The sequence below is a fragment of the Capsicum annuum genome, chromosome 3, assembly GCF_002878395.1.
Source record: "Capsicum annuum cultivar UCD-10X-F1 chromosome 3, UCD10Xv1.1, whole genome shotgun sequence".
NCBI classification, from domain to species: Eukaryota; Viridiplantae; Streptophyta; class Magnoliopsida; order Solanales; family Solanaceae; genus Capsicum; species Capsicum annuum.
The window spans coordinates 266979421-267006377 of NC_061113.1; the positions used below are offsets into that span (position 1 = coordinate 266979421).

The following is a 26957-nucleotide window of genomic DNA, read 5'->3' on the forward strand; positions in this document are numbered from 1 at the left end:
ACCAAAAAGAACTGCTACTCAATCAGCGGCGGAGCCAAAATTTTCATCAAGAGGTTCACAAATGAACATATGAACTAACCGAAGGCGGTTCGATATCTACTCTATATACATAAAAAATAATTTTAATCATATATATATAGTATAATTTGTCGTCGAAGAGGGTTATTCAAACCCCCTATCCTACATGTAGCTCCGCTCCTGTACTCAATGATTCTTCTATCATAATAGAAATCTAGAATTCAAATTTTAAATATACCAAAATTGCTAATATAAAGTATTTTTTTTTTCATTTACTTAACTTATACCATGTGAATTTAAATTAGTTGGATACCTCAAAATGAATACTAAATATGGGATGCTATTGAAAAACCAAGTTGCCATTGCACTACATTACCATTTTTGTATTTACCGGGACCCTACCACTAACTAAACAAAAGAGATACTATTTCAGTAGTATACTACTTATGCTATCCAAAGAAGAAAATAAGAAATAAACTCATGACATTATCTTTTGCGCTAAGCAAAAAATCAAATGACAGTCATAAAATAGTTGGCATTTTCTTACTTTCCTAACTTGAAAAAAAAAAAAAGGAAAGAGAGAAATATCATAGTAGGGCAGTGGTTAGTAAAGAAAAATATAATAAATTAATGAATCTAAATTAGGTAGGATCTAAAATCCAAAAATATTAATCAAAACCTCAGCTTTAATGAATTCGTTGCACCAAACGATGGTATAGTGAAGTGTAGTGATTAATAATATGTGATGACAATTATTTGAGACTATAAAATTGATTCTTAGAAGAGACAAAAATAATTACGTAATTAATAGTATATATTTTTTTATTTGTCTAATATTTCGTAAGAGGTAGTTGGGATTTGATAAAAATAATTAAGGTGCATAAGTAAGATTGATTCTTTATTTTTTTTATACATGTCATTTTAGTTATTTTTTAAGAAAATAAAAGGAATGTCATTTTAGTTATTTATCTGGATTAACAGGTAATTAATAAGTGAAATATATGAAACTTTTATGGTAATTTCATTATTACAAGAAGCCGAAAATTCTCATTTTTCCTGATGAGGTCACTAAAATCATGAAGGTGTAAGTTTTTCATTTGAATCAATAGATGATTTTCTTTTAACTATTTAAATTATAATTAATCAACACCATAAATATATAATTTTTATTTTAAAAAAGAAAGAGCTTTTATGACTATAGTGCATCAAGATTAGTTCCATCTTGTTCGAAAGTGACAAAGATGCTGCCGACACTTATTTCCAAACCAACTTTGTTGATTAGGCTCGGAATCAGGTTCAGCTTCGGCCACTTTCCAAACCTCCTCCTCCTTCTACTTCTCAGTTTCTCTACTAAAACTCACTTGCTTCCTCTACTCATTAAGCAAAAAAAAAAAAAAAAAAGAAGTCCCATGCAAATGAGATTATTTTGACATTTATGAACAACTAAGAATTTGCTGTGTAATTCAGTTGTAGATTATATTTTTTTCTGTTCGGAAAAAATGTTGCACGCAAAATCTGAATCAGATATAACAAGTTTAGCACCATCATCGCCGTCGAGGTCACCAAAGCGACCAGTGTACTACGTACAGAGTCCTTCAAGAGACTCACATGATGGAGACAAAACATCCATGCAACCAACACCAAGCTTCAATAGTCCAATGGAATCTCCATCACATCCATCATTTGGCAGACACTCAAGGAATTCATCAGCAAGTAGGTTTTCGGGGATATTTAGGTCGTCTTCTGGTCGGAAAAATGGTCGGAAAAGGAATGATAAAGGGTGGCCAGAATGCAATGTGATTTTGGAAGAAGGTAAGTATGATGAATTGGATGAGGAAGAGGGATTAACGAGGAGGTGTCAGGCTTTGCTTGCTCTTTTGGGGTTTGTTGTTTTGTTCTCTATATTTTGCTTAATCATTTGGGGTGCTGGAAGGCCTTACAAAGCTCAGATTACTGTCAGGGTATGTTTCTTTTGCTCTTGGAGTCAGTGAATTCAGAATTTTCAGATAAAAATATTTACTACTCTTTGGATTTCAATTTGTTTATCTGATTTTAAATTGGCACAAAGTTTAAGAAGATAAAAAATTGAATCTTTTAACTTTAAGCTAAAGATAAGCAAAATTAATCTTGTGGTCTTAAACATTTAATGTCCAAAGTTGTAATTAAAGAATTGTCGGTAAAAGAAAGTAAGACAAGCAAATTGAAGCAAAAAGAGTATATTTTTAACACAAATACATGATTTTGGCTAAAGCTACTGTTTGTGTTGGAAGAATACTATAGCTCCCCCTCTACTTGTCTGATTTTTTTTTTATGAGCTTCTGGGCAAGAGGTTGAACTGTCAGCAAATTTGATGGTGTTTATTCTGAGAAATTTTTTTTTGTTAGACCTGAATTCCAATTAATCGGTAAAAGCTTGTCTATGTCAGGATATACTTTTGGCATTTATTGCGGATTGGTAGTAGGCATGACTGTTTTCAGCATTAAACAAAATATTAGTAATATTGAAATGAACAACTAACGCTACGCCTTATGATGAGTTTGGTTATATGAATTTCAGTGTTCATGTCGGTGTTATTTAATCATATCGAATATGATGAGGATTCATCATAATTGACTAGTTTTATGCGTTCTGTCTGTCTGTTACAACATTTCTCGTTTATTTGGGATTAAGACCCGCAATGTGAATAAGTTCACATGGATGGAGTTATATTATTGAAATAAGGATTTAAAAAAATAGTGGATAGGAATGCAGTTCTATTGTTTGATTTCATCGGTGAATTCTTCTCCTCGTGATGTTAATTTTTTGTCCAGAGCTGCAAGCGGAGATTGGGAAAGAAGCCTTTGGTTCAGGGTTCTAGCAAGTTGACTAACTTTATCTTTGTGAGTTTTCAGAGTTTAGCTGTGAATAACTTCTACATCGGTGAAGGTTCGGATTTCACTGGAGTTGTAACCAAGATGATGACGGTGAACGGGTCATTGAGAATAAGTGTGTACAATCCTGCCACGTTCTATGGCATTCATGTTACTTCCACCCCCATCAATCTCATCTATTCAGACATCGTCGTTGCTACTGGTCAGGTAATCTCATTATATATTTCTTTCATTTTCTTGGTAAGGATATCTCTCTCTTGTTGTTCTGCCTTTTCAATTTGCAAGTGTTGTTCTCACGGAGTGTTAGATGGACAAGTTGGACTACATCCGGGTTAAAACAGGTTGAGTGACTAATAGATTGGGGTAATAGACTCCCCAATATTTGGCTTGATAAAAAATGACCGTCAGTTGGGCTAAACAAAGGATCGTAACCCAACTCAAGATCATTTTCATTTGGGTGTTCTATTCTTATATAATTGTCTAATTACCAAACTAATAAAAGTTCCTTTTTATCATATTCAACAAACCAAAAACCTTATTTTTTAATGTTTTGATAAGTTATTATGAGTCAATCTAGGCTACATCTGTAGTCCAAATTGACGTACGCTTTAGATAGGCTAATTTGTATTATGCTCAAAATGACCGATCAATGTGTATGTATACCGAGTCTAACTTGCCCAATTTTGGCCGGGTTTTGACATGTTATGCTTTTTGAGGTCTAAATGTGACACCGCTATGTGCAAGTTGCCAAATTCACGACTGGGTGCATCTTGATACCTTTATATCCTTAATTTTCCTTTCGGTTTTGCAGCTGAAGAAATATTTTCAACCTAGGAAGAGCAGGCGGACCGTGTTAGTTAACATAGAATCAACAAAGGTTCCCTTGTATGGAGCTGGATCAGGTCTTGATGCAGCAACTAACGGCGGATTTAAAGTTCCGTTAAAGTTGGAATTCGAAGTAAGGTCGCGTGGAGATGTGGTGGGGAAATTGGTTAGAACAAAGAACAAAAAGGAAATCTCATGTGACTTGGTCATTGACTCTACTAGCACAAAACCCATCAAGTTCAAGAAGAATTCTTGTGTTTACAGCTGAAGAAGATATGATCGTTTGCTTCATTTTCAGTTTGTGTGCAGAGAGTTTCTGTAGAATTCTCTTCTTAGTAAAGTTCATTTTCCCACTTTGGGTGTGACAGGCTTCTGTAAAATTTCTCTTTTTAGTAAAGTAAGTCCAATTTTGAGAACACCACATGTATCATGCGAATAAAATAGCCTTTCTCAGTAGTATTTACAATGTGAAAATTGCTGGCTGTAAGTTGAATTGTACATATGTAAGTTTGAACTTATGAATGATCAAAGTGTATTCCCCATATCATCACGAGGTGAAGATCTATTTAACTACCATCTATATATAAGAGTAGGAGTTTCGTTCGTATCAAGAGTGTGTTGGGGAGGCCAGGGAAGATGGATTGGATAGAGAGTCGATGTTGATGCCTCTTCTTTATCAATACGATTCCCATCATTTTCAAGTCTATATCGTCAGCGTCTTTTCAGACGAAATTATATCATGATGTTCAAGACACAATATCCTGAATTTTGAACCCTGGAGTTTGAACCTCACGCCACAGTGTCCTGAGCTTCGGTCTCAGCTGTGCTACCGGAAGCTCCGGAAAAGTCGGAACAAGAGAGCACTCATCTTGGCTGGGCTTACTACTTAGATTCTTTCAGCAGAACCATCAGATCCTGAAGTTCATATTTTTAGATTTTCCCTACAAACATACAATGCCTTTACTCTTTCTTTTTTACGAATCGTCACAATTCACAAATTAGCACATCCTTTTTATCATTTTACTTTTAGACAGACTAATCAAGCGATCAACAATAGCATGTAAAATTGTAAATGGAAGGTTCTTAAATGGGGAAAACCAAATTTCAAAGAAGACAGAATTTTAAGACTTCCTATAAGAACGTTCTTAAATAAGAAAAACGTTAAGTAAATAATGGAAAATGTTCTTGTACTCATTGGGAATGAAATCAGCATTTTAGAGGTAAAATTTTTGGTAGCAACTACAAAACGAAACTCTTTTATGTGTTATTATTGCGATACTTATGTGTTACGGTTAGAGCCCTCAATATGGCCAGGTCCGTTGGGCCGACTCGGTTCAGTCTGTAATTTGATAGAATTGAGATACGACTTTTACAATCCGTTTAAGAAAAGAGTTTTTTAACCCGACCCGTATAAGCTCGTTGGCCCATGAGCTTGAGCAATATAGGCTAGACTGCCCGTGGGCCAAACAAAAAATGCTTAAAAAATAGGAAAAATTACTTAAAACCACACCTTAACTTTTCATTATTACTTAAAATCTCATCCCACTAAATTAATTACAAAAATTCATTCTAACTCATAAAACCCTAATATTTGCTGATACATTACAACCCACCCTATTTTTGCGCCTCCTGCTCCTCAAAATTCGCCCAAAATCATGGAGAAGTATCTAACATTTTTCACCAACTCAACAATTTTGAATTTCAATCGTGTTATCAGCCACTACTTCAACATTCAAGTTTCAACTTTCAATTACAACCTCCATTAACTTTCTTCTTCAAATTTCTGGGAGGTAAATTTGTTTTCATAATTTTCTTGATTACAAAGACAGTGACTTTTTGTGAAAATAAATCGAAGTATCGCAACTACTCGACTATGATGAAGAAACTACGAGAGATTGCTGGTAGTAGCAATAAGAAGCATATTGTTGCATCTGCGAAGAGTAAAAGAAAGCAAGTTAAAAAAAAGTTTTTTTATCAAAGGTATGAATTATATATATTCTTATTAACGTAATGTATCATATGAATAAACAAGTCTTCAAATCGGGGATTTCGATAATAATAGAGATGCGTTGCAGATGACCATATTATATTCGTACATATCTGTTTGTTCTGATACATCATAAAATTTAGGCGTGATTTTGATTTTTTCTACACCTGATACATTCAATATAATATGTCTGATACATAGATCCAAGGTTAATAAGACATTGCATGCTTTCTAACATATAATTCAACCTATATGTGATTTTGGTTCATTTTTATATCTGATACATTTAATATATTGATTATGATACATAGATCTATTTTTTGATCAAACTATTGAATGTTTTCTGATACATAAAAAGATTTATATGTGGTATGGGTTTCGCATTTCTGATACATTAAATTTTTTACACCTCCTACATTTAATATATGTATGTGATATGGATTTCGCATTCCTGATACATTAAATTTTTTTACATAAAAAGATATATATGGGATATGGGATTTGTACTTCTGAGACATCAAATTCTTATATTGTGTTTAATTTTTTTCTGAATGCAGGGGATGAAATTTTTTATGATGAACATGGAACGAATGATTGGAGAAGGAATTAGTTTTGGAAGATTATGATTGATGAAGCTTGATTTGACTATTCAAAATTCAAATAAAGAAGTTGTTATAGATTCTATGTAATTAAACAGACACAATCTTAAATTGAGTGTGTTAATTATTAAATTGTAGGCACTTTTACTGTTTTTTTTTTCGTTTTTATCTCCAAATAATTAGTTAGTAATGTATTATAAACTTATTTATATGAGATTAAATAATGTATCATATCCGGGATATCACGTAATTAATATAAAAGTTGGGAGAGGGAGTAATTAGGTAACAAAATATTGGGATTTATGTAAAATGTCCTAAAAAATACAAATAGAGTACTAAGAATTGAAAAAAGAGTCAAAACTCAAAGTCTATTTAGACCATCATAGATATTTAAATATTAAATATGTTTATAAAATATATAAATAATTAAAATACTAAATTTTTTTAGGAATCAAATATGTTTGATGAAGTTAGTGTGGCGATGTTGAACACGCTATAACCCATAAGTGCCATGAGATTTTTTTCTATTTTAAGGAGTTCATTTTCACTTTTAATGGACTAAATATTGATATTTCTTTGTGTTTTATCATGATTAATTAAAACAAAAAAAATAGGTTAATATTATTATTTAACTAGTTATATTATTACTCATTAACAATTTCATTTATTTTTCAACATCTCTATTTGATTTGAATTTGGTGTCAAAAGTTATTTAATTTCACACATTATTTAATTTTTTTGTAAATTTGAGAATTGATTAACAAGTATTAACTTCATGTAATATTATATTGTACATATATATGTAACAATTTAAAATTTAAATTAAGATTATAAAAATAATATATTTTAAAAAGTGGACTGACCCGTGAAGGCCCGCAGCCCACAATGTGATGGGTTGGGCTTGCTATTTTCTGTCCTGTCATGTTGATGGCTAGCCCGACTTGACCCGTCAAACTCCAAAGCCCATGTGGACTAGCCCGGATGGGCTGGACCGACCCATATTGACAGCTCTAGTTATAGTTTTTTTTCATTACCTATTGTTATATATGGTGGCAAAGCAAGATTTTCATTAAGAGGATTCAAAAATACACACACGAACTAGCCGAAAAGGTACCATATATACATAAGTTCAGAATCCCCTCATTGAATGCTAGCTCCACTCTTGGTTAATATCTTAATTTAAAACATAAAATTTTCAAGATATTAGAAATATCTGTTCTAAGAATTGTATAGTTAGTTAGAAAGTGCTGAGCTGTCAACTCAGTTAGTTACGTTACAATTAGTTGTTTGTAGAAAAGGTTGTAAATGACAGTTGGATGCACAACTAAGAGAAGTATATATACACACAACATGCCCTATACATTGTATTCATTGAAGAAAATGATTACTTGAAAATTCTCTCTCTTTTATTTTTCTTCTACTACAATGGAGATAGCAGTTACTAGTTCTAGCTAAATTTATATGGTATCAAAACTTCGATCATTTTTTTCGTTGTAGATACTCGAGCAATTACTTCAGCATCCATGGCGGATACAGACAGTGTAGCGAGTATAGAGACTATCACCATTGATCATCATCATCCGTTTCATCTTCAAGCTTCAGACATGCCTGGACTTGTCATCATTCCAATCAAGCTCATAGGCCAGAAAATTATGCATTATGGAGTATATCAATGAAATTAACACTTCGAGGTAAAGGAAAGCTGGGATTCATAGATGGATTGTGTGTAAAAAGTAGTTACAGAGGTGAATTGGCAGAGTTATGGGAGAAATGTGATGCAATTGTTCTCTCTTGGATTGGATGTACAGTGGTGAGTGAATTAATCCCTAGCATTTTATTTGTTTCAAGTGCGAAGCAAGTTTTGAAAGACTTCAAGGAACGTTTTGATCGATCAAATTTGACTAGAATCTATCTATGGACTGAGATTGCAACTCTCCGACAAGGTATGGATTCTGTTACTTGTTATTACTAAAAAACAAAGGATTGTTGGGATGAATTAGATGTCATGGTTGCTTTACCACATTGTGATTGTGCTGAATCTCGATTATATGCTGAACATTTACGATCTCAAAGGCTTTTACAATTTCTCATGGGATTGAATGAGAGTTTTAGTCAGATTAGAAGTCATATTTTATCCAAAAGACCTATTGTCACGACCTGAACTAGGGCCTGGCCGTGATGGATATTCCGAACCGTGAAGGCTCGGATGTCCTACTCTATCTGATCTAGTAATCATGCACGACATGTATATCATAAAAGAAAATGCAAAAATATAATCTGATACGAAAACATGGTCATTAACTCTGAGTTTCAAGACATGAGAATGAAAGTTACAATTCAAAACATCTGAATAAGATCTGACTCAGTCTGCGAAATCTCTACTACATCTCAAAACTGTTCTGAAAACTGGGAAAAGGCCCCAGTAGACCAAAACCATATCTAATAATAGTTGTCTGAAATTAAACAGCCCTTCTGGAATAAAGAAGGCTCACCAACTGGACACTGCAACTCTGTCTAATAAAATCTATAGCTTTTCTGGACCCCTAGACTGAGCCTCAGAACCTGGAGGGAGGAGAGGGTCAATCCAAATGTACTGGTACACAAAGTAATCCAAAATAAAACTTTTATATAAGTAAAATAGTGGAGAGAAATTTGTTAAAACATTATGCATAAACAGTTCTCAAAACACATGGGCACTTTCTGAAAATCATAAGTCATTCTTGTCAATGTACTTTTTGTTCTTTGTATTACTTCTGAGTTAGGTGGCACTCCCTTACAACTCTGATATTTCACGGGCTATATGAAATCCGCCATTGACTCGGTGGGGAAGCCTCCAACCCAAGTATGCCGCAAGGGTTGGAGTCTCTGATTCTGATGCGTCATATGACACTAGGCCAGCGTAATATAATATACCCGAATCGGCAAATTACGGTTTTGGAAAATGAGTTATTTGAACTCGTACCCTCTTCAGGGAACCACCTAGCATATTTTTATGCCCTATTTTAGCCTTTTCTGGACATGCATCATTTTGAAAGTTTAAAACACAAAAGTCTGATTTCTGTATTAGTCTATCTCTGTTATGGCATTGTCTGAGTTGGTATCGTCATACCAAGACTTGCAAGTCGTTATTCTGAGCCATATATGATTATTTTATTCTAAAATAATGTTCAGGCCACTTGATCATCCATATAGTGTAAGAAGAGTCATATCTCAAATCATAAGTCAAAAATCATGCAAAGGCTTTCCATTCATTCAACAATTTCAATAAGTAGTGGCCAACTTCTCAAAAACATTCCTGAAGTTTCTTTGTTTATCAATCTCAACACTTAAAACCATTAAAGCATTCCTCTCTCCCATTCTTAATTATCATGAATTTCACATAAGACAAATAGTATCTTGAATCATTCTGTAAACCACAAAATGTAAGGATTCATAACTTATAAATTAAATAATAAAGTAATGGGAGAGAGAGATTATATATTTCATGCTCTTGATTTACAATCCACGATTTTCAATGCATACGTACATATATATAATTCAAATCAATTTGAGGGAAGGCCTAAAGACCAAAACAATATTATCGAAGCTTCTAAAACATGAATGTATTATCAAAAACCTCTTTCTTAAAATCATGATTTCTATACCCATGACATTTTAGAAAAAACTCGCGTACTTTGATTATGAAGAATAATGGTTGATCCTTGAAGCCTACGGTTTGGGGTTTCCATATCTTCGATCAATTTTGAAAACCCACGGTTGAATCTTGAGTTTCTTGGAGAAATATATGAACTAGGGTTTTTGTTTTGAGGGAAATCTTGAGAATGTCGTATATTATGCTTGTAGAGGTCTAAATATCCTGTTTGAATGTTTTAAGAGACTTGAAAAAAGTCCAAACTATCCTTGTTAACTTCTGAACGAAATTGGAAAACTTTAAACTGGGAACCCGATCTTATGGGCCACCGCGACGTGCCACAATTGCGGTGGCTCACTGTAAATCGACGAATCAGAATTTGGCCCACTCTGCGATGTGCCACCATCGCGGAGTCTCACTGGAAATTGACCATCATCATTTAAACCCTCTCTGCGATGCGCCAAGGACAAGAATGATGGTGTTTTACGACTAGGACTTAAATTAACCATAACTCCTTCACCGAGTGTCCGTTTTGGACGAATCTTATGTCGACGGAAAACTCATTCAATTTCCCACACTACTAAAATGATTAACATGCCATATTATTTTCATAGGATTTATTGCTTTTGGATCATCTACGCATAGAAATGATGGTTTTTGTTCTAGCCCGAAATGCAGGGTGTTACATTATCTCCCCCTTGGGATCATTCGTCCCTGAATGATGGGTAGGAACATTGAAACTTAAAGAAATGGAATAACGCTGACCTGATGTGTCTTCTAAGAAAGGATATAACTGATCTGAAACATTTAAACTTTTATCATGAAACTGAATTTTGAGCTGACTTGCCCTTACTTGTTTTAAGGAGCTGATTCATGCTGAGAGTTTAGGATGCCCCCCCCCCCCCCGAAACGTTTATGCTCAAATCACACACATTGGATTTGGAAGTGATAACTTAGGTAAGTACGAATCATGAGGCAACAAGATTTAGATCGTACAAAGATATTACACTGTCTGAGCTAAAATAGCTGAAAAAATTTGAGATTATGTGTTGAACTCTTATGAACTGAGTAAGAGTTTAAAAACTCTCTCTCAACTATACTTTCCCCTTAAAGCCCATGCTCATTGATTTCACTTATTTTTCTCACATGGCCGCTGATATTTCCATCTACTAATGTCTAAACTGAACTAAATCCCCTCACCATCTTCAAGCCTAACTCAAAATCAAAAGACGCATCACATAATACTGTAGTACTAGTTTGAACTGTGAATTCAGTACACCCTGCATTTCACAATTCCTCATCTCATGCATAATTCTTATTGCCACTCCAGCAATCACCTTCAACTTTGCATTAGACATTCACAAACACTCAAAGCATCTATTCGTATGTATACAAACATGACATTCAAGTCTATCTTCATACCCACATATGCACCTCTAAACAAACACTCATAAATCATCTTTCTCATATTCTCTAATACTTCTATCCACAACAACTTCTATGCACTATTCAGATGGTACACATAAAATATCCTTAACTAACCAAGCCATACACGAAACTTCACCCCAAAATTCTTTCAACTTATAGACTTACATAAAACAAGCACACAATAATTTTTTCCAAATATAACACATAAAACTTCAACTAACCTTGACATGTATCAAAGACTTGGCCTCAATCTTACTTCACAATTACTTCCTTAACTAAAATAAGCACACAACTATCTTTCATCAACAAGAAATGTTTACTCTTTCCCATCTAAACAACTATTCATCATCACTATCTCAGCCTAAAGGAAAAGGTCACTGAAAAATTGGAATACCGGAATCCGATACATGAGGGGATTACTAAACGTAACTTGATACCCTACGGAGGCATGAGGAATAGAGCACTCACGAAATGGACTCATTAAAGAGATCTAATCTGAGGACGTACCTGATATAAAATCTGAATTTTCACTGATCATTAAGAGTATCACATGTGCACAAGAGTCATGAACTACATGACCTAAATTTTTTTTTTTTGGAATTCATAACTTACGGAAAGTGATTCTGACTACTGGACAAATTGAGAACTCATCATACTAGGAACTAGGAGAGTACATAATTCTTTATCATATACATGAACACGAACTATTATCATGAAGCTGAAACATTAAGCATGAGTATGTATCGGAATAACTTAAGTAAACTGCTGAAATAAGAATAGATTGAGCATCATTCTTTTTCACGGCCAATTCCACAACTTACTGGCACATCTATTATCATCTGAAAACTTGACTTGGTTACTCGTTCTATCATCTCCCCCTTAGATTTAAGACACTACTCTAAGTCTGTGAACTACTAGATACTCTCTGGTATAAACTTAAATTACTTTACTCTAGAGTCGGGGATATACCAATACACATAAAATTAAACTTACCCTGTAAGACGGTATCTTCATGTATAACAACCAATGCTAATAACTACTTCTAAGATTCAACCCTTAGGTTTCTATATCCCCAAAAGTCATCATATAACAGCTTAAACATTCACCAACTCAGATTCTTCTAACACTAAACATGGATATCTCCAAACCCTTGTTGGACCATACCACTTTTGTCATAGTTTACCAGCATCGCGACTCCAAACTTATATCTCTCTACTATGAGAATCAAGATCATATCAAAAGGCTTAACATTATCTATCAAAACTCCTTAACTTGGCTATTTAGAACATCATATACCATTTAAGTAGTCTTTATCCACCTAGCAACTCAACGGCACCACTAGCCTCACACAACATGTAATAGCCTTAGAAAAAATATTGCACCTCATATCACTTTGGCATAGTTCTACTTCATACATACAACATCATACTTCATTACGAACCAAATAAACTTAAGCTCTTGCATGCACTGTTCAAGCCTATTAGATCGATTCCATAAAACTAGTATCATTAACCAAGAAATAATCACATCCACCTCATGACATCACTGTTATGCCTCAAAATCTACTACATACCTTCTAACAAGTAGTACTAGTCTACAACTACGAAAGAAAAGAAAGTCAAGGGGGTAGAGTCACATAATAGACATGGCCAACCTTAATCTTATATTATAACCTCATACAATCTTATCTACTTATACGGCTTTCTCACATCACACTTACTTACCCAAGCGTACATTTAGACTACCTTCAAATTCCACAAACAACCTTGTGTCTATAATTATAACTTCCTGGCTAATCTAGCCATTTTCATACTTCGAGCAAACAACAAGTCACCTTAGCTAATAACTTATTCTACCTTCTACTAAACTAACACACAAGGACGTATCACTTTAATACCAACTCAATCTTATGCCAAAAGAGTCGGCTATACATATATTCACTAAATCGCCCTTACCACTTTTCTTGCCATTGCGCCTCTAAACCCCCAGTTCCATCCAACACAAGAACCATCAAAATGGACAATAAGTTGCTAGTGAATTAAAATAGGCCTCACACGGCTTCACTAGACTTTGAGTTTCAACAACATAATGATAATAAGATTACAAAAGACAAAAACTTGACATACAATAATCAATGATCTAAGGATACATATCTTACTCTGTATAAATAAAAAAAATCTGAGCCAAACATTTCCCCTACAGACTACCATACAATCCACACATGCTACTAGTTACCACATTAGTTTATCACTAAAAAGGGGTATATCATCCTCAAACTTTGGTTATTCAACTAAAATATTTATTTACACAAAAGGCACCCTCACTCTAACTTCTAACTTTGTGACTTCACATCACCAACTTCTTGGTCCAACATCACTACCAATAGTTCATGACACCGACACTTAACTTATACTACTACTCGGGTGGAAATACAGTTCCAACATTCTGCTTCTCATCATCCCCCTTAAGCGTGACGTCGGCAACATAAATTCTGAAAAAGACTTACTACACTCAATACCGCAGGCTGAAAAGCACGATTTCATCAAAATTAAAGTTCACACTAGAATACACTCTGAGGCACTAAAGGACTCTTCACAAATCCTTGCACAATTTCAAAATCTTATATGGATCAATCATAAAGAACCATGTCATTTAGACTCTAAACTTCTGTACTTGAATCACCCCAATAATGAGACATGTTTGAGAATATCATAGTAGGAAAAGAATTAGGATGACTGTTACTTTCGTATGAGCGACACCATAGCACGAATTAGAGTATGAAAGGGGAACATTCTGACTCTATTGCACGAACTAGAACATGAAGAAAAAGAGACATTTCTAAACACTTTGTTGCCTCCTGCTTATAAGTGTAGCGCGCTACACACTCATAAATAAGACTCTACCCGACGCGATTTTGCAGACACCCTGGAACCATGAACCATGCTCTGATACCAAGTTTGTCACGACCTGAACTAGGGCCTGATCGTGACGGACATCCTGAACCATAAAGGTCCGGACGTCCTACTCTATCTGATCTAGTAATCATGCACAACATTCATATCATAAAAGAAAATATGGAAATATAATCTGATACAAAAACATGGTCATTAACTCTGAGTTTCAAGACATGAGAATGAAGGTTACAATTCAAAACATCTGAATCAGATCTGACTCAGTCTGCAAAATCTCTACTACATCTCAAAACTGTTCTGAAAACTGGGACAAGGCCCCCGTAGACCAAAACCATATCTAATAATAGTTGTCTGAAAGTAAATAGGCCTTCTGGAATAAAGAAGGCTCACCAACTGAACACTGCAACTCTGTCTGATAAAATCTATCGCTTTTCTAGACCCCTAGACTGAGCCTCAGAACCTGGAGAAAAGAGAGAGGGTCAATACAGATGTACTGGTACGCAAAGTAGTCCAAAATAAAACTTTTATATAAGTAAAATAGTGGAGAGCAATTTGTTAAAACATCATGCATAAACAGTTCTCAAAACACATGGGCACTTTCTGAAAATCATAAGTCATTCTTGTCAATGCACTGTCTATTCTTTGTATTACTTCTGAGTTAGGTGGCACTTCCCTATAACTCTGATATTTCACGGGCTATATGAAATCCGTCATTGACTCAGCGGGGAAGCCCCCAACCCAAGTATGCCGTAAAGGTTGGAGTCTCTGATTCTGATATGCCATACGGCACTAGGCCAACGTAATATAATATACCCGTATTGGTAAATCACAATTTTGAGCAATGAGTTATCTGAGCTCGTTCCCTCTTCAGGGAACCACCTAACATCTCTTTATGCCCTATTTTATCCTTTTTCTGAACATGCATTATTCTAAAATTTTAAAACACGAAAGTCTGATTTCTGTATTAGTCTGTCTCTATTATGGCATTTTCTGAGTTGGTATCGTCATACCAAGACTTGCAAGTCGTTATTCTGAGCCATATATGATTATTTTATTCTAAAATAATGTTCAGGCCACTTGATCATCCATATAGTGTAAGAAGAGTCATATCCCAAATCATAAGTCAAAAATCATGCAAAGGCTTTCCATTCATTCAACAATTTCAATAAGTAGTGGCCAACTTCTCAAAAACATTCCTGAAGTTTCTTTGTTTATCAATCTCAACACTTAAAATCATTAAAATATTTCTCTCTCCCATTCTTAATCATCATGAATTTCACATAAGACAAATAGTATCTTGAATCATTCTGTAAACCATAAAATGTAATGATTCATAACTTGTAAATCAAATAATAAAGTAATGGGAGAGAGAGATTATATATTTCATGCTGTCAATTCACAATTCTTGGTTTTCAATGCATACGTACATATATACAATTCAAATCAATTTGGGGGAAGGCCTAAAGACCAAAACAATATTATCGAAGCTTCTAAAACATGAATGTATTCATAAATTCAAAAACCCCTTTTTTAAAATCATGATTTCTATACCCACGAGATTTTAGGAAAACCCCGCGTACCTCGATTGTGAAGAATAATGGTTGATCCTTAAAGCCTAAGATTTGAGGAAAATCTTGAGAATGTCGTGTATTATGCTTGTAGAGGTCTAAATCTCCTGTTTGGACGTTTTAAGAGACTTGAAAAAAAAAATCCAAACTACCCTTGTCAACTTCTGAACGAAATTGAAAAATTTTAAACTTGGAACCTGATCTTATGGGCCACCGCAACGCGCCACTATCGCAGTGGCTCACTGAAAATTGACGAATGGGAATTTGGCCCACTCCGCGATGCGCCACCTTCGCAGAGTCTCACTAGAAATTGACCATCGTCATTAAACCCTCTCCGTGATGCGCCAAGGACAGGAGTGACGGTGTTTTATGACTAGGACTTAAATTAACCATAACTCTTTCACCGAGTGTCCGTTTTGGATGAATCTTATGTCGACGGAATACTCATTCAATTTCCCACACTACTAAAATGATTAACATGCCATATTTGCATAGGATTTATTGCTTTTGGATCATCTACGCATAGAAATGATGATTTTTGTTCTAGTCCGAAATACTTGGTGTTACACCTATTATTAGTGTGAATGAAGCTTATGCAATTGTCACTCAAAAAGAAAGTCAAAGGAGCTTGGGTGTGACAGAAGAACACAAGGAAACTTTATCTTTACTAGCAGGAAGAACACAAGGCAAACCTCAGCCTAAATCATTTGATTCAGCTTCTGCAACAAAAAGGACAGATTTGTATTGTGGGTGTAGAAATCATGTTATGGAAGATTGTTATCGATTAGTAGGCTATCCTCCAGATTTCCAAATAAAAAGGCCAGGGTTTCAGGGAGATCAAACATCAGGTTCCAAACAACAAAACTTCCCCCAGTCATAGGGAATAGGAAATCCTGCTAGTTACAAGCCCCAAAATAACTTCAGACCTCATTCTAATGCGCCTAGACCTACAGGTGTTACAAGGTATCCAGGTTATAGACATCCAACATGAGGAAGAGGATATAGACCTCAGGCCTACTCCACCACCACTGATGAAGAAAGCGTTCCTTCTATATCTCCTATGCCATATTTCTTTACAGATCAACAATATAAGCAATTGATAGGAATGATGAATAGAGATAAAATTCAATCTCATGCTCAAACTCATACTTTAAATCTAGCAGGTATCAATTGTTTGTTATCCACTACTTTTTCATGTGAATGGATAATAGAATCGGGCTCTACACATCACATTAGTCCTTATGAAGATCTATTAAGCTCTCTTCAAAGACTGGAAAATAGCTCAAATGCCAAAGTTCAGATCCCTACAGAAGGAACAACTGGTATCACTCATGAAGGAAAAGCTAAAATTCTAGGAGAATATACATTGGAAAATGTATTACATGTTCCAACCTGTAAGTTCAGCTTTCTCTTAGTGTCAAAAATAATAAGAGAATTATCTTGTGCTGTCATTTTTTCCCTAATTTTTGTATCTTTCAGGATCTCTCCAATAGCAAGGTATTGGGGATTGGTAAAGAGCGGGAAATGTTATATATCTTAAGATATTGCTTCACATCTTTCAAAACTACAGCAGAAACATTCATGACTACTTCACTTCACGAAGAGGATACACTGCGGCACTATAGATTAGGCCATCCTTCTAGAGGAGCTATGCAACATATGGAGTCTTTACCTAAGAAAGTGGACATTAAGATACATGGTAGCTGTGATATATGTCCTTTAGCAAAACATCACAGGTTGTTTTTTCCTACTAGTACTAGTAAGTCTGTTGCTCCATTTGAGCTAGTACATTCAGATGTCTGGGGACCATATAAGAAGCCTACACATGACAAAAAAGGCTCTTTTGTAACACTGGTAGATGATTATAGCAGGTATACATGGATTTGTTTGATTTAATCAAAGTGTGAGGTGTTTACTGTATTGAAAGGCTTTCTCTCCTTAATAAAGACTCAGTTTGGTATTTGTGTTAAAGTTTAAAGGTCTGATAATGGTACAAAATTTGTTAATTCTAAGTGCAGAGATATATTTATTGTTCATGGTATAATTCATCAAACAAGTTGTGCTTATACACCTCAACAGAATATGGCTGTTAAGAGGAAGCATAAATATATTCTTGAAGTTCCAAACTGGTATTCCAACTAAATTTTGGGGAGATTATGTAAGAACTGCAGTGTACCTTATTAATAAGTTACCATCCAGTGTATTAAAAGGTAAATCCCCATATGAACTACTGCTTCACAAAGTTCCTAAGATAGGCCACCTCAGAGTGTTTGGATGTCTTTGTTATGCTAGTGTTTTTCCTAGAGGTGATAGATTTCAGGAAAGAGAAAAGAAGGTTATTCTTATAGGTTATTCAGAGACACAAAAGGGGTACAGGCTATATGAACTCAATTCTGGAGTTATATTTGTTAGTAAGGATGTAACTTTTAGAGAAATAGTGTTCCCTTTCAAGAATACAGTAATGCTGATGACATGTTCAGTTTTCCACCTACTCATTCAGTTCCTATAGAGCCAAATAATGCTCCCATTTTGCAATCACTCATTCTTGATCAAGATGATCCTCCAGCTTTAGTTACAGATGTTGACTGTGTTATTCACCAAACAAATACACCACCTGCTAAAGATGTACAAGAAATAATGCAGGAGAAACATGTACTTACACATGTTCCTCTTCTACATGATATGAAAAAGAAAATTGTGGTTGCTCATCCTACTCCTGTGCAATCGAGCAGGCTTATTAGGAATATTAAACCACCAGGATGTCTTAATGACTATGTTACTTCTATCAAACCACCAACGGTTTCTTGCTCTTATCCCATCAGTGATTATGTAACATATTCTCATTTGTCCTGCACCTATCAGTCTTATCTGAGCTCTTTTTCAGCTATTCAAGAACCCAGGTCCTTTCAAGAGGCATCTCAATATGCAAAGTGGATTGAAGCAATGCAACAATAACTCACTGTTTTAGAGGAAAATTAGACTTGGGAACTGGTGCATTTGCCACCTGGCAAGCAGCCTATAGGATCAAAATGAATATATAAAGTGAAGGTTAAAGCAAATGGTGACATAGATAAGTACAAAGTAAGGTTGGTAGCCAAAGTTTAAACTCAGAGATAAGGTTTGGATTATTATAAAACCTTTTCTCTAGTGGCCAAAATGGGAACTGTCAGGACTATAATTGGTGTAACAGCTTCCGAAAATTGGGATCTTTATCAAATGGATGTTAGTAATGCTTTTCTTCATGAAGATATTTATGAGGAAGTATATATGAAACTTCCCCAAGGTTTTCACAAGAAGGGGGAAACCAGAATGTGCAAGCTTCTGAAATCCTTATATGGACTTAAACAAGCCTCAAGGCAGTGGAACATTAAGTTGACCACTGCTTTGTTGAATGTTGGTTATAAACAAATTTCTCATGACCATTCTTTATTCACCAAGCAGCATGGAGATGATATTGTAGTGCTTCTTATCTATGTGGATGATATACTGCTTACAGGAAGTAATACAAATCTTATTTCTAATGCAAAGAAATATTTGCATTGCCAGTTTAAGGTCAAGGATTTGGGTGAGTTGAGATACTTCTTAGGAAGTGAAGTAATGAGGTCTTAACATGGCATACTTCTCAACCAAAGAAAATATACAATGGAGCTTATTTCTGAAATAGGGATGAGTGGTGCTGAACCTATTTTCACTCCTTTAGAAGCTAATGTCAAGCACACTTCTGCAGAATATGACAATCTTAGTGGAAAATCTGATGATCCATTATTTGATGATGTCAACTCATATCAAAGATTAGTAAGGAAGCTGATTTATTTGACCATCACCAGACCTGACATTTGCTTTGTTGTACAATTACTTAGTCAGTTTATGCAGCAATCTAAACTTTCTCATTGAATTGCTGCATTGAGAGTGGTAAAATATGTCAAAAGATCACTTGGATTAGGTGTTTTTATGAAGTCAAGCCGTATAACATAGATGACAGTCCATTGTGATTCTGATTGGGCTGTGTGCCCTGATACTAAAAGGTCAATTACTGATTTTGTCTTGCGGTTGTTATTTTCAATGTTTTCGGGTACCAAAATATATATATATATATGCAACAATAATTTTAATCCAAATTCAAGTCTAAGACAAGAACACTTATAAAGTTCCTTAATACCCTCAATACAAGATTATGAATAATTTATCCAAGAGGTATGTTATTTTTTAGAAATGAGATGAAATAGAAATGTAAGGCTAAATCCTCCGACTTCACGGAGTGTCCTTAAATAATAATTTCCTTCACTATACCCGAGGTTGTGAAATCTTCCTCCCAGGATAAATGGCTTTCAATTCGAACAATAGCGGTACCTCAAATTGTCGGATTCTTTGAACTCACTCAACAGCTTAATGATCACACAGAGTTTTTGTATAGAAGAAGAGTGTTTTTTCTTTCAAAAATTATGTCTATACCTGAGGAATATATCAGGTATTTATAACCTTAAATGTGTCCTTTCAGAAAGGATGCATTGGTTCAGCAGAAAGATACCTATTCAGTAGTAGTCACGTCCCTACGCCTAGTCTATGCTGGACCTACGCCTGATCTGTGGTCGTAGGTGACATTTTGTAATTTCCAGTAGCTTCTGTGCTACGTATGAACCCACAGGTCGCGTACCTGCATTGCATCTGCGCCCGCAAGTCACCCTACAGCGTGAAACAGTGTGCCTTTTAGGCGTCAAAATTGCACCCGCACTTGGAGAAAAATAATTATATCAGATTTTGGGATTAAGTTTTTTACTTATAACACAAGTATCAAATAAAATTCAACTAAAAAGATAGATCTCATTGATCGATCATTTTCCAAATCCAAATCCAAATCCAAAGCCAAAGCCGAAGCCGAGCCGAGCAAGTGACGACGACAGCGCGAGGCACTACATTGTTCTTGCCTTACTATTCATGTTAAGTTAGTGTTCCTTATTAAAAATACTCCAAATTTTCCTTCTCCCACCAATATAGGAGAACTAATGAACTTTCCAATTTGAGAATACACTTTCTAATTTGGTGTCTCTCTTTTCCTCCACCATTTTCCCTCAATTTTCCATTCATATATACACCTTGAACCCAACAATCCCCCACATTAATGGGGAATGGCTATCTTTTGAAGAAAGATACAGACAAGCATATGATCATTTAACAAAGACTGATTGCATCTGGATAAGTAGGTTTACCTTTGAACTTTTCGTAGTGAACATGCATCGGATGCACTCAATCAATTGGTAGATTTGATATATTTGAACCATCGAGCTTTGATGTACACCTATACAACACATGTCACATAACTAGTCTTTTACTATTTATGGTTCTCACTGCTTTGTTCTTTTCAGCCACAAACACGTCTTGGTTTCATGAGAGCTTAGAGAATAGGCCTTTACTAACATTCTCCTTGAAGCGGCTTCCACTTCTCCCTCTCATAGGTGATTTCTAAACGTTCAATCCTGTAGACTAAACTATTTGGTCAAATCTGCCAAATTTAGATAATCATTAAAAGACTTTTCACCTTAAGTCTTATCCTTGTTTACTACACATTGTCTACATCATGAGAATAGATTGGGTAATTGACAATGTTGAACCTGGCAGACACAACTTTGTTTGATCTCTTTGAACTTAGCTCTTGGGATATCCAGTCTGCTAGGTAGAGTCACCACCATGCTGACTTGTCCTAGGTCTTAAACCCATTCCTTTGGATGTCCTCTCAACTCCTTCTCTAGATAGGCCTTTTGTAAGTGGATCTGACACATTATCCTTTGACTTCACATAGTCAACAGTGATAATTCCACTAAAAAGAAGTTCTCTAATGGTATTATGTCTCCGTCTTAAGTGATGAGATTTACCATTATACATCATGCTCCCTGCCCTACCTATTATCGCTTGGCTATCACAGTGTATACATAGTAGTGCCATTGATTTGGGCCAATAAGGAATATCTTTCAAGAAATTCCGAAGCCATTCTGCTTCTTCACCAACTTTATCTAATGCGATAAATTCAAATTTCGTTGTAGAGTGAGCAATACATGTCTGTTTGGATGATTTTCAAGAGACCGATCCTCCACTGATAGTAAATACATATTCATATGTGGATTTTACTTCATTCGATCTGGTGATTCAATTTGCATCACTATATCCTTCAAGTACCATGGGATATTTATTATAATGCAAACATAGTTTTGAGTGTATTTAAGAGACCCTAAAACTCTTTTCATTGCCATCCAATGAGTTTTGTTGGGGTTACTCGTATACCTACTCAACTTACTTATAGCGCATGCTATGTCTGATCATGTACAGTTCATTATATACATTAAACATCCCAATCCCTTGCGTACTCCGATTGTGAGTCACTTTCACCTTCATTCTTTCGAAGTACAAAGCTCACATCCAATGGAGTCTTGGCAATACCAAATTTCATATACTTGAATTTGTCAAGTACCTTTTCGATGTAATGAGACTGCGACAATGTCAACCTTTGTGGAGTTTTATGAATTTTTATTCCTAAGATCACATCTGCAACTTCAAGGTCTTTTATATCGAACTTGCTCTCGAGCATTCGTTTCATTGCATTTATGTCAGAAATGTCTCAACTAATGATCAACATATCATCCACATATAAACAAACAATGACTTGGTAATTTGGAGTGTCTTTAATATAAACACATTTATCACTTTCATTAATCTTGAACCCGTTTGCCAACATAGTTTGGTCAAATTTTGCATGCCATTGTTTAGGTACTTGTTTTAGTTCATAAAGTGACTTAACAAGTTTACACACCTTATTTTCTTTTCTTGGAATAACAAAATCCTCAGGCTGTTCCATGTAAATTTCTTCCCCCAATTTTCCATTTAGGAATACAGTTTTCACATCCATTTGATGGATTTCAAGACCATATACCACCGCCAAGGCAATTAACATTTGAATCAATGTTATCCTTGTTACTAGCGAGTATGTATCAAAGTAATCAAGGTTTTCTTTCTGTTTGAAGCCTTTTACTACAAGTCTCACCTTGTATTTGTCAATAGTACCATTCACTTTTATTTTTCTTTTGAAAATCTATTTAGAACCTAAAGGTTTGTTTCCTGGAGGAAGATTAATGAACTTCCACGTATGGTTGCTTAAGATTGAATCAATCTCACTATCGACTGCCTCTTTACAAAAGGATGAGTTCAAAGACGGCATCGCTTTCTTAAATATTTGAGGCTCATTTTCTAAGAGAAATATTACAAATTCTGATCCAAACAAATTTGACGTTCTTTAACGTGTTCTACGTCTTGGATTCTCATCATTATGTATATTCTCACTTGGTTCATCTTGAGGTCATTTAGAACACCACTAGACTGTTCATGCCTAGTTTTATACGGATAAATATTTCAAAGAATTCAGCATTATCTGATTCAATTATCATATTTTTATTAATATCTGGATGTTTGGATTTATGAACCAAAAACCGACATGCTTTACTACTTTTAGCATATCCTATAAACACGCAGTCCACCTTCTTAGGTCCTATCTTAACCTATTTTGGCATAGGACCTTGGACCTTCGCTAGACACCCCCACACTTTGAAGTATTTTAAGTTGGGTTTCCTTTCTTTCCATTTTTCATATGGAATTGATTGTATCTTACTATGGGAAACTCTATTGAGTATTCGGTTGGTTGTAAGGATAGCCTCCCCCCACAAGCTTTGCGATAAACCTGAACTTATAAGGTATTCATCATCTCCTTTAAAGTTTGATTTTTTCTTTCTGCAATTCCATTAGATTGAGGTGAATATGGGGTCGTATTTTGATGGACAATTCCATTCTCTACACATATTTCGGTGAAGGCAGATTTATATTTTTCGCTCCTATCACTTCTTATTTTTTTTATCTTCTTTCTCTAACTGATGTTCAACTTCAGTTTTGTATTGCCTAAATGCATCTATGTTTCATCCTTACTATTTAGCAAGTATACATAACAATATCTAGTGCAAGCGTCAATAAAAGGTATGAAATACTTTTTCCCACCACGTGATGGTGTTGACTTCATATCACTAATGTCAGTGTGGATTAAGTCTAAGAGATTGGAATTCCTTTCAACGGACTTATACGAATGCTTAGCATACTTTGATTCCACACAAGTTTGACACTTTGATTTATTGCACTCAAAGTTTGGCAAAACTTCTAAGTTAATAAGTTTTCATAATGTTTTGTAATTAACATAGCCTAATTGTTCATGCCACAAATCGTAAGACTCAAGCAAGTAAGAAGAAATTGAACTTTTATTGATTTCAACATTCATTACTGTAACACCCCGTACTTTCGGGCTAGAATCTAGATCGTCGTTCCTATGCGTATAGACCCAAACTAGATAATTTCTTATTAATATATGTGTGGTTATCAATCCTATAGTGTGGGAGTACCTTTGAATATGAATTGAGGTCACAAAAAAATCCCCTAACTAGAAGACGAGTTGAAAACATTTCTAGCGATTAAGTTTCAGTGGACGTTTAAACTTGGGTCAATTTCCATCGACCATAACTTCTTGTATATATCAAATTAAAGGTCCTACTATATATCAAATGAAAGGTCTTTGGAGTATCTTTTCAACGATACTAACTTCACCAAAATCTGATACCCGAGCAAAAAGTTACAGCCATTTTTGTGAGAGAGACAGTAGCTGCGTGCGATTAGCGTGCGACGAACGCTCCTAATTTTCAGGTTCTGTCTTCGCATTTTTAAGGGCAATTTGGACCTTTACCTCACCCAAGGTCTGTCCATAACATAAGATTCACGCCCCAAAAGTAGAATACACTCCATAATTCAATTTGTCCTCCCAAATTAAAACCCCAAATCATTTCCCTTAAGATCAAGAATCAAGATCTTAAGTTCAAGATTCCAAGAAAAGGGTCAAGATCCGGGTTCCATCTATCAAGATCTAGGTTCCATATTTCAACTCTTATAGTCTTAGGTACGTAGGGTTTATCCTAAAAACTACATGGGCTTGTAAACATTAGAGCATGCTTTAAAGATTATTAAGCATGAATTTTAAAGGGGTTTTGGAATCTATATTTAAATTATGTATTCCGAATGTTTCAATGTTACTATTGCTTTGGCCTTGTGGTCTTTTTCCCTAAATTAATTTACCTGTATATGTATATGTATTAAAAATGAGATTTGAGATTATTTGAGAGCACAAATTATGAATTCCCTCTCGTGTATTGAATTAAAGTTTATGATTTTGTCGGAAAGGAGTTGAAATATATGTTTTGCAATGTGAAAGTAGTTTTCTCAATGTCATAGTATTTGAACATGATTTAGAGATGGGAGGGTGTTTCTTGAGATATCTATGTTTTGTGTTAAATAGAGAATTTGCATGAAATTAAGAATTTTGACATGACCACCTTTGTTTATTGAATCGTTGATAAAGAGAATTGCTTGCATGGTTTCACATGAGTTTTAAAGAATGAGTTTCTTGAAAAGAATTATTGATATGGTGGTCCTGAATTCCATGATTTGAGAATAGAGACATAATTTTCTATAAATGGCTCAGAGAATGTGACTTGCAAGTCAATAGTATGATGATACCATATAAATATATTTCATAACAGAACTAGAGTCTTCAGAGTTTGATTTTCAAAGATTGCATGTAGTAAAGAATTAAAAATGGGCTTAAAGAGGGTTAGGTGGTTACCCGAAGAGGGCACGAGTCAATCGACTCATAGCCTAAAATCGTGTTTTGCCGATATGGGTATGTTACTTTTGTAGGCTGGCGACGGCCCTGTGGCGTAGTATAGATTCAGAGACGCCGACCCTTGCAGCAAACTTGGGTTGGGGGCTTGGCTGTCGAGTTAAGGGCAGATTTCATATAGCCCATGGAATTACAGAATTGTAGGGTATACCACCTAGCGCAAAAGTAAAACAAGAGTATGTCACAGAGTTCAGATGATTTTATAGAGTCTTTTAAATATGCCCATGTAATTCTTACCATATGATATATTTATGAACTGTTTTAAATTGCTCTCATATATGTTAAATATAAAATATTATTTTGGGTTTGCTCTGCGTACTAGTACAACAGTATTGACCCCCTACCTCTCAGGGTCTGAGTCTCAATCTAGCGGTCTGGCTAAGCAGTAGATCTTTCCAGATAGAAGTGCAGAGTTCAGAGCCTTCTATGTTTCAGAAAGCCTGTTTAATTTCAGACATTTATTTATGGTTTTAGTCTACTGGGGGCCTTGTCCCAGTTTTCAGACATCTTTGTTTCATAGGTAGTAGAGGTTTCGCAGATGGAGTCAGATATTATTTTAGATGTTGTTGAATTGCAGTCCTTAACATTTTGTTGATTTCAGAGCATGACCATGATCCCATACTCAGTTATATTTTTGCATTTCTTTTCTGTTTATGAATGGTGTATGTGATTACAAGTTAGATGAACGTTTGGGCCTTCATGGTTCGAATTGCTCATCACGGCCAGGACAGCGGTTCGGGTCGTGACAATTACATTTATTTTGAATAGGCCCTCATTTAGGTAGCCTTTTCCTACATACACTTCTCCTTTACTAAGTACAATTTTTTCAAAAATAAATACACATTTGAATCCATTTTTGTCTAAAAGTAAAATAGAAATTAAGTTCTTTCGTAACTCCGGAGCATACAAGACATTGTTAAGTGTCAACACTTTTTCGGAAGTCATCTTCAAGCACGCTTTTCCTATTCCTTCTACTTTTACAGTAGAGGAGTTTGCTATGTAGATCTTTTCTTATACTTGAGCTGGAGCGAACGTTGAAAACAACTCCTTATTAGCACAAACATGGCGGGTGGCACTAGAATCCACCCACCATTCGCAAGGATTTCCAACCAAGTTGCATTCAGAAAGCATAGCACACAGATCATTCATTTCTTTCTTAGACTCATCCAGATTTTCTTGGTCCTTCTTCTTCCCTTTCTTTGGGGCACGATAATCTGTAGACTTGTGGCCAATCTTGCCACAGTTGAAGCACTTTCCCTTGAATTTCTTCTTGGGTTGATTGCTTTTATTTTCAGCTTTCTTTCCCTTTTTAGAGTTGTTTTGGTCATCTTCTACAATGTTTGCTCCATTCATTACAGAATT

The 26957-nt window shown here is 35.1% G+C and overlaps 1 protein-coding gene across 1 annotated transcript; it reads left to right on the forward strand.

Annotated features, from left to right (window-relative positions):
* Positions 1-1256: 1256 nt before the first annotated feature.
* On the forward strand, positions 1257-4255 carry LOC107861827. The gene is made up of 3 exons (XM_016707198.2): positions 1257-1979; positions 2910-3095; positions 3700-4255. The coding sequence occupies exons 1-3, from the start codon at positions 1518-1520 to the stop codon at positions 3979-3981; spliced, it is 930 nt and encodes a 309-aa protein (XP_016562684.1). The 5' UTR covers positions 1257-1517; the 3' UTR covers positions 3982-4255.
* The last annotated feature ends 22702 nt before the right edge of the window (positions 4256-26957 follow it).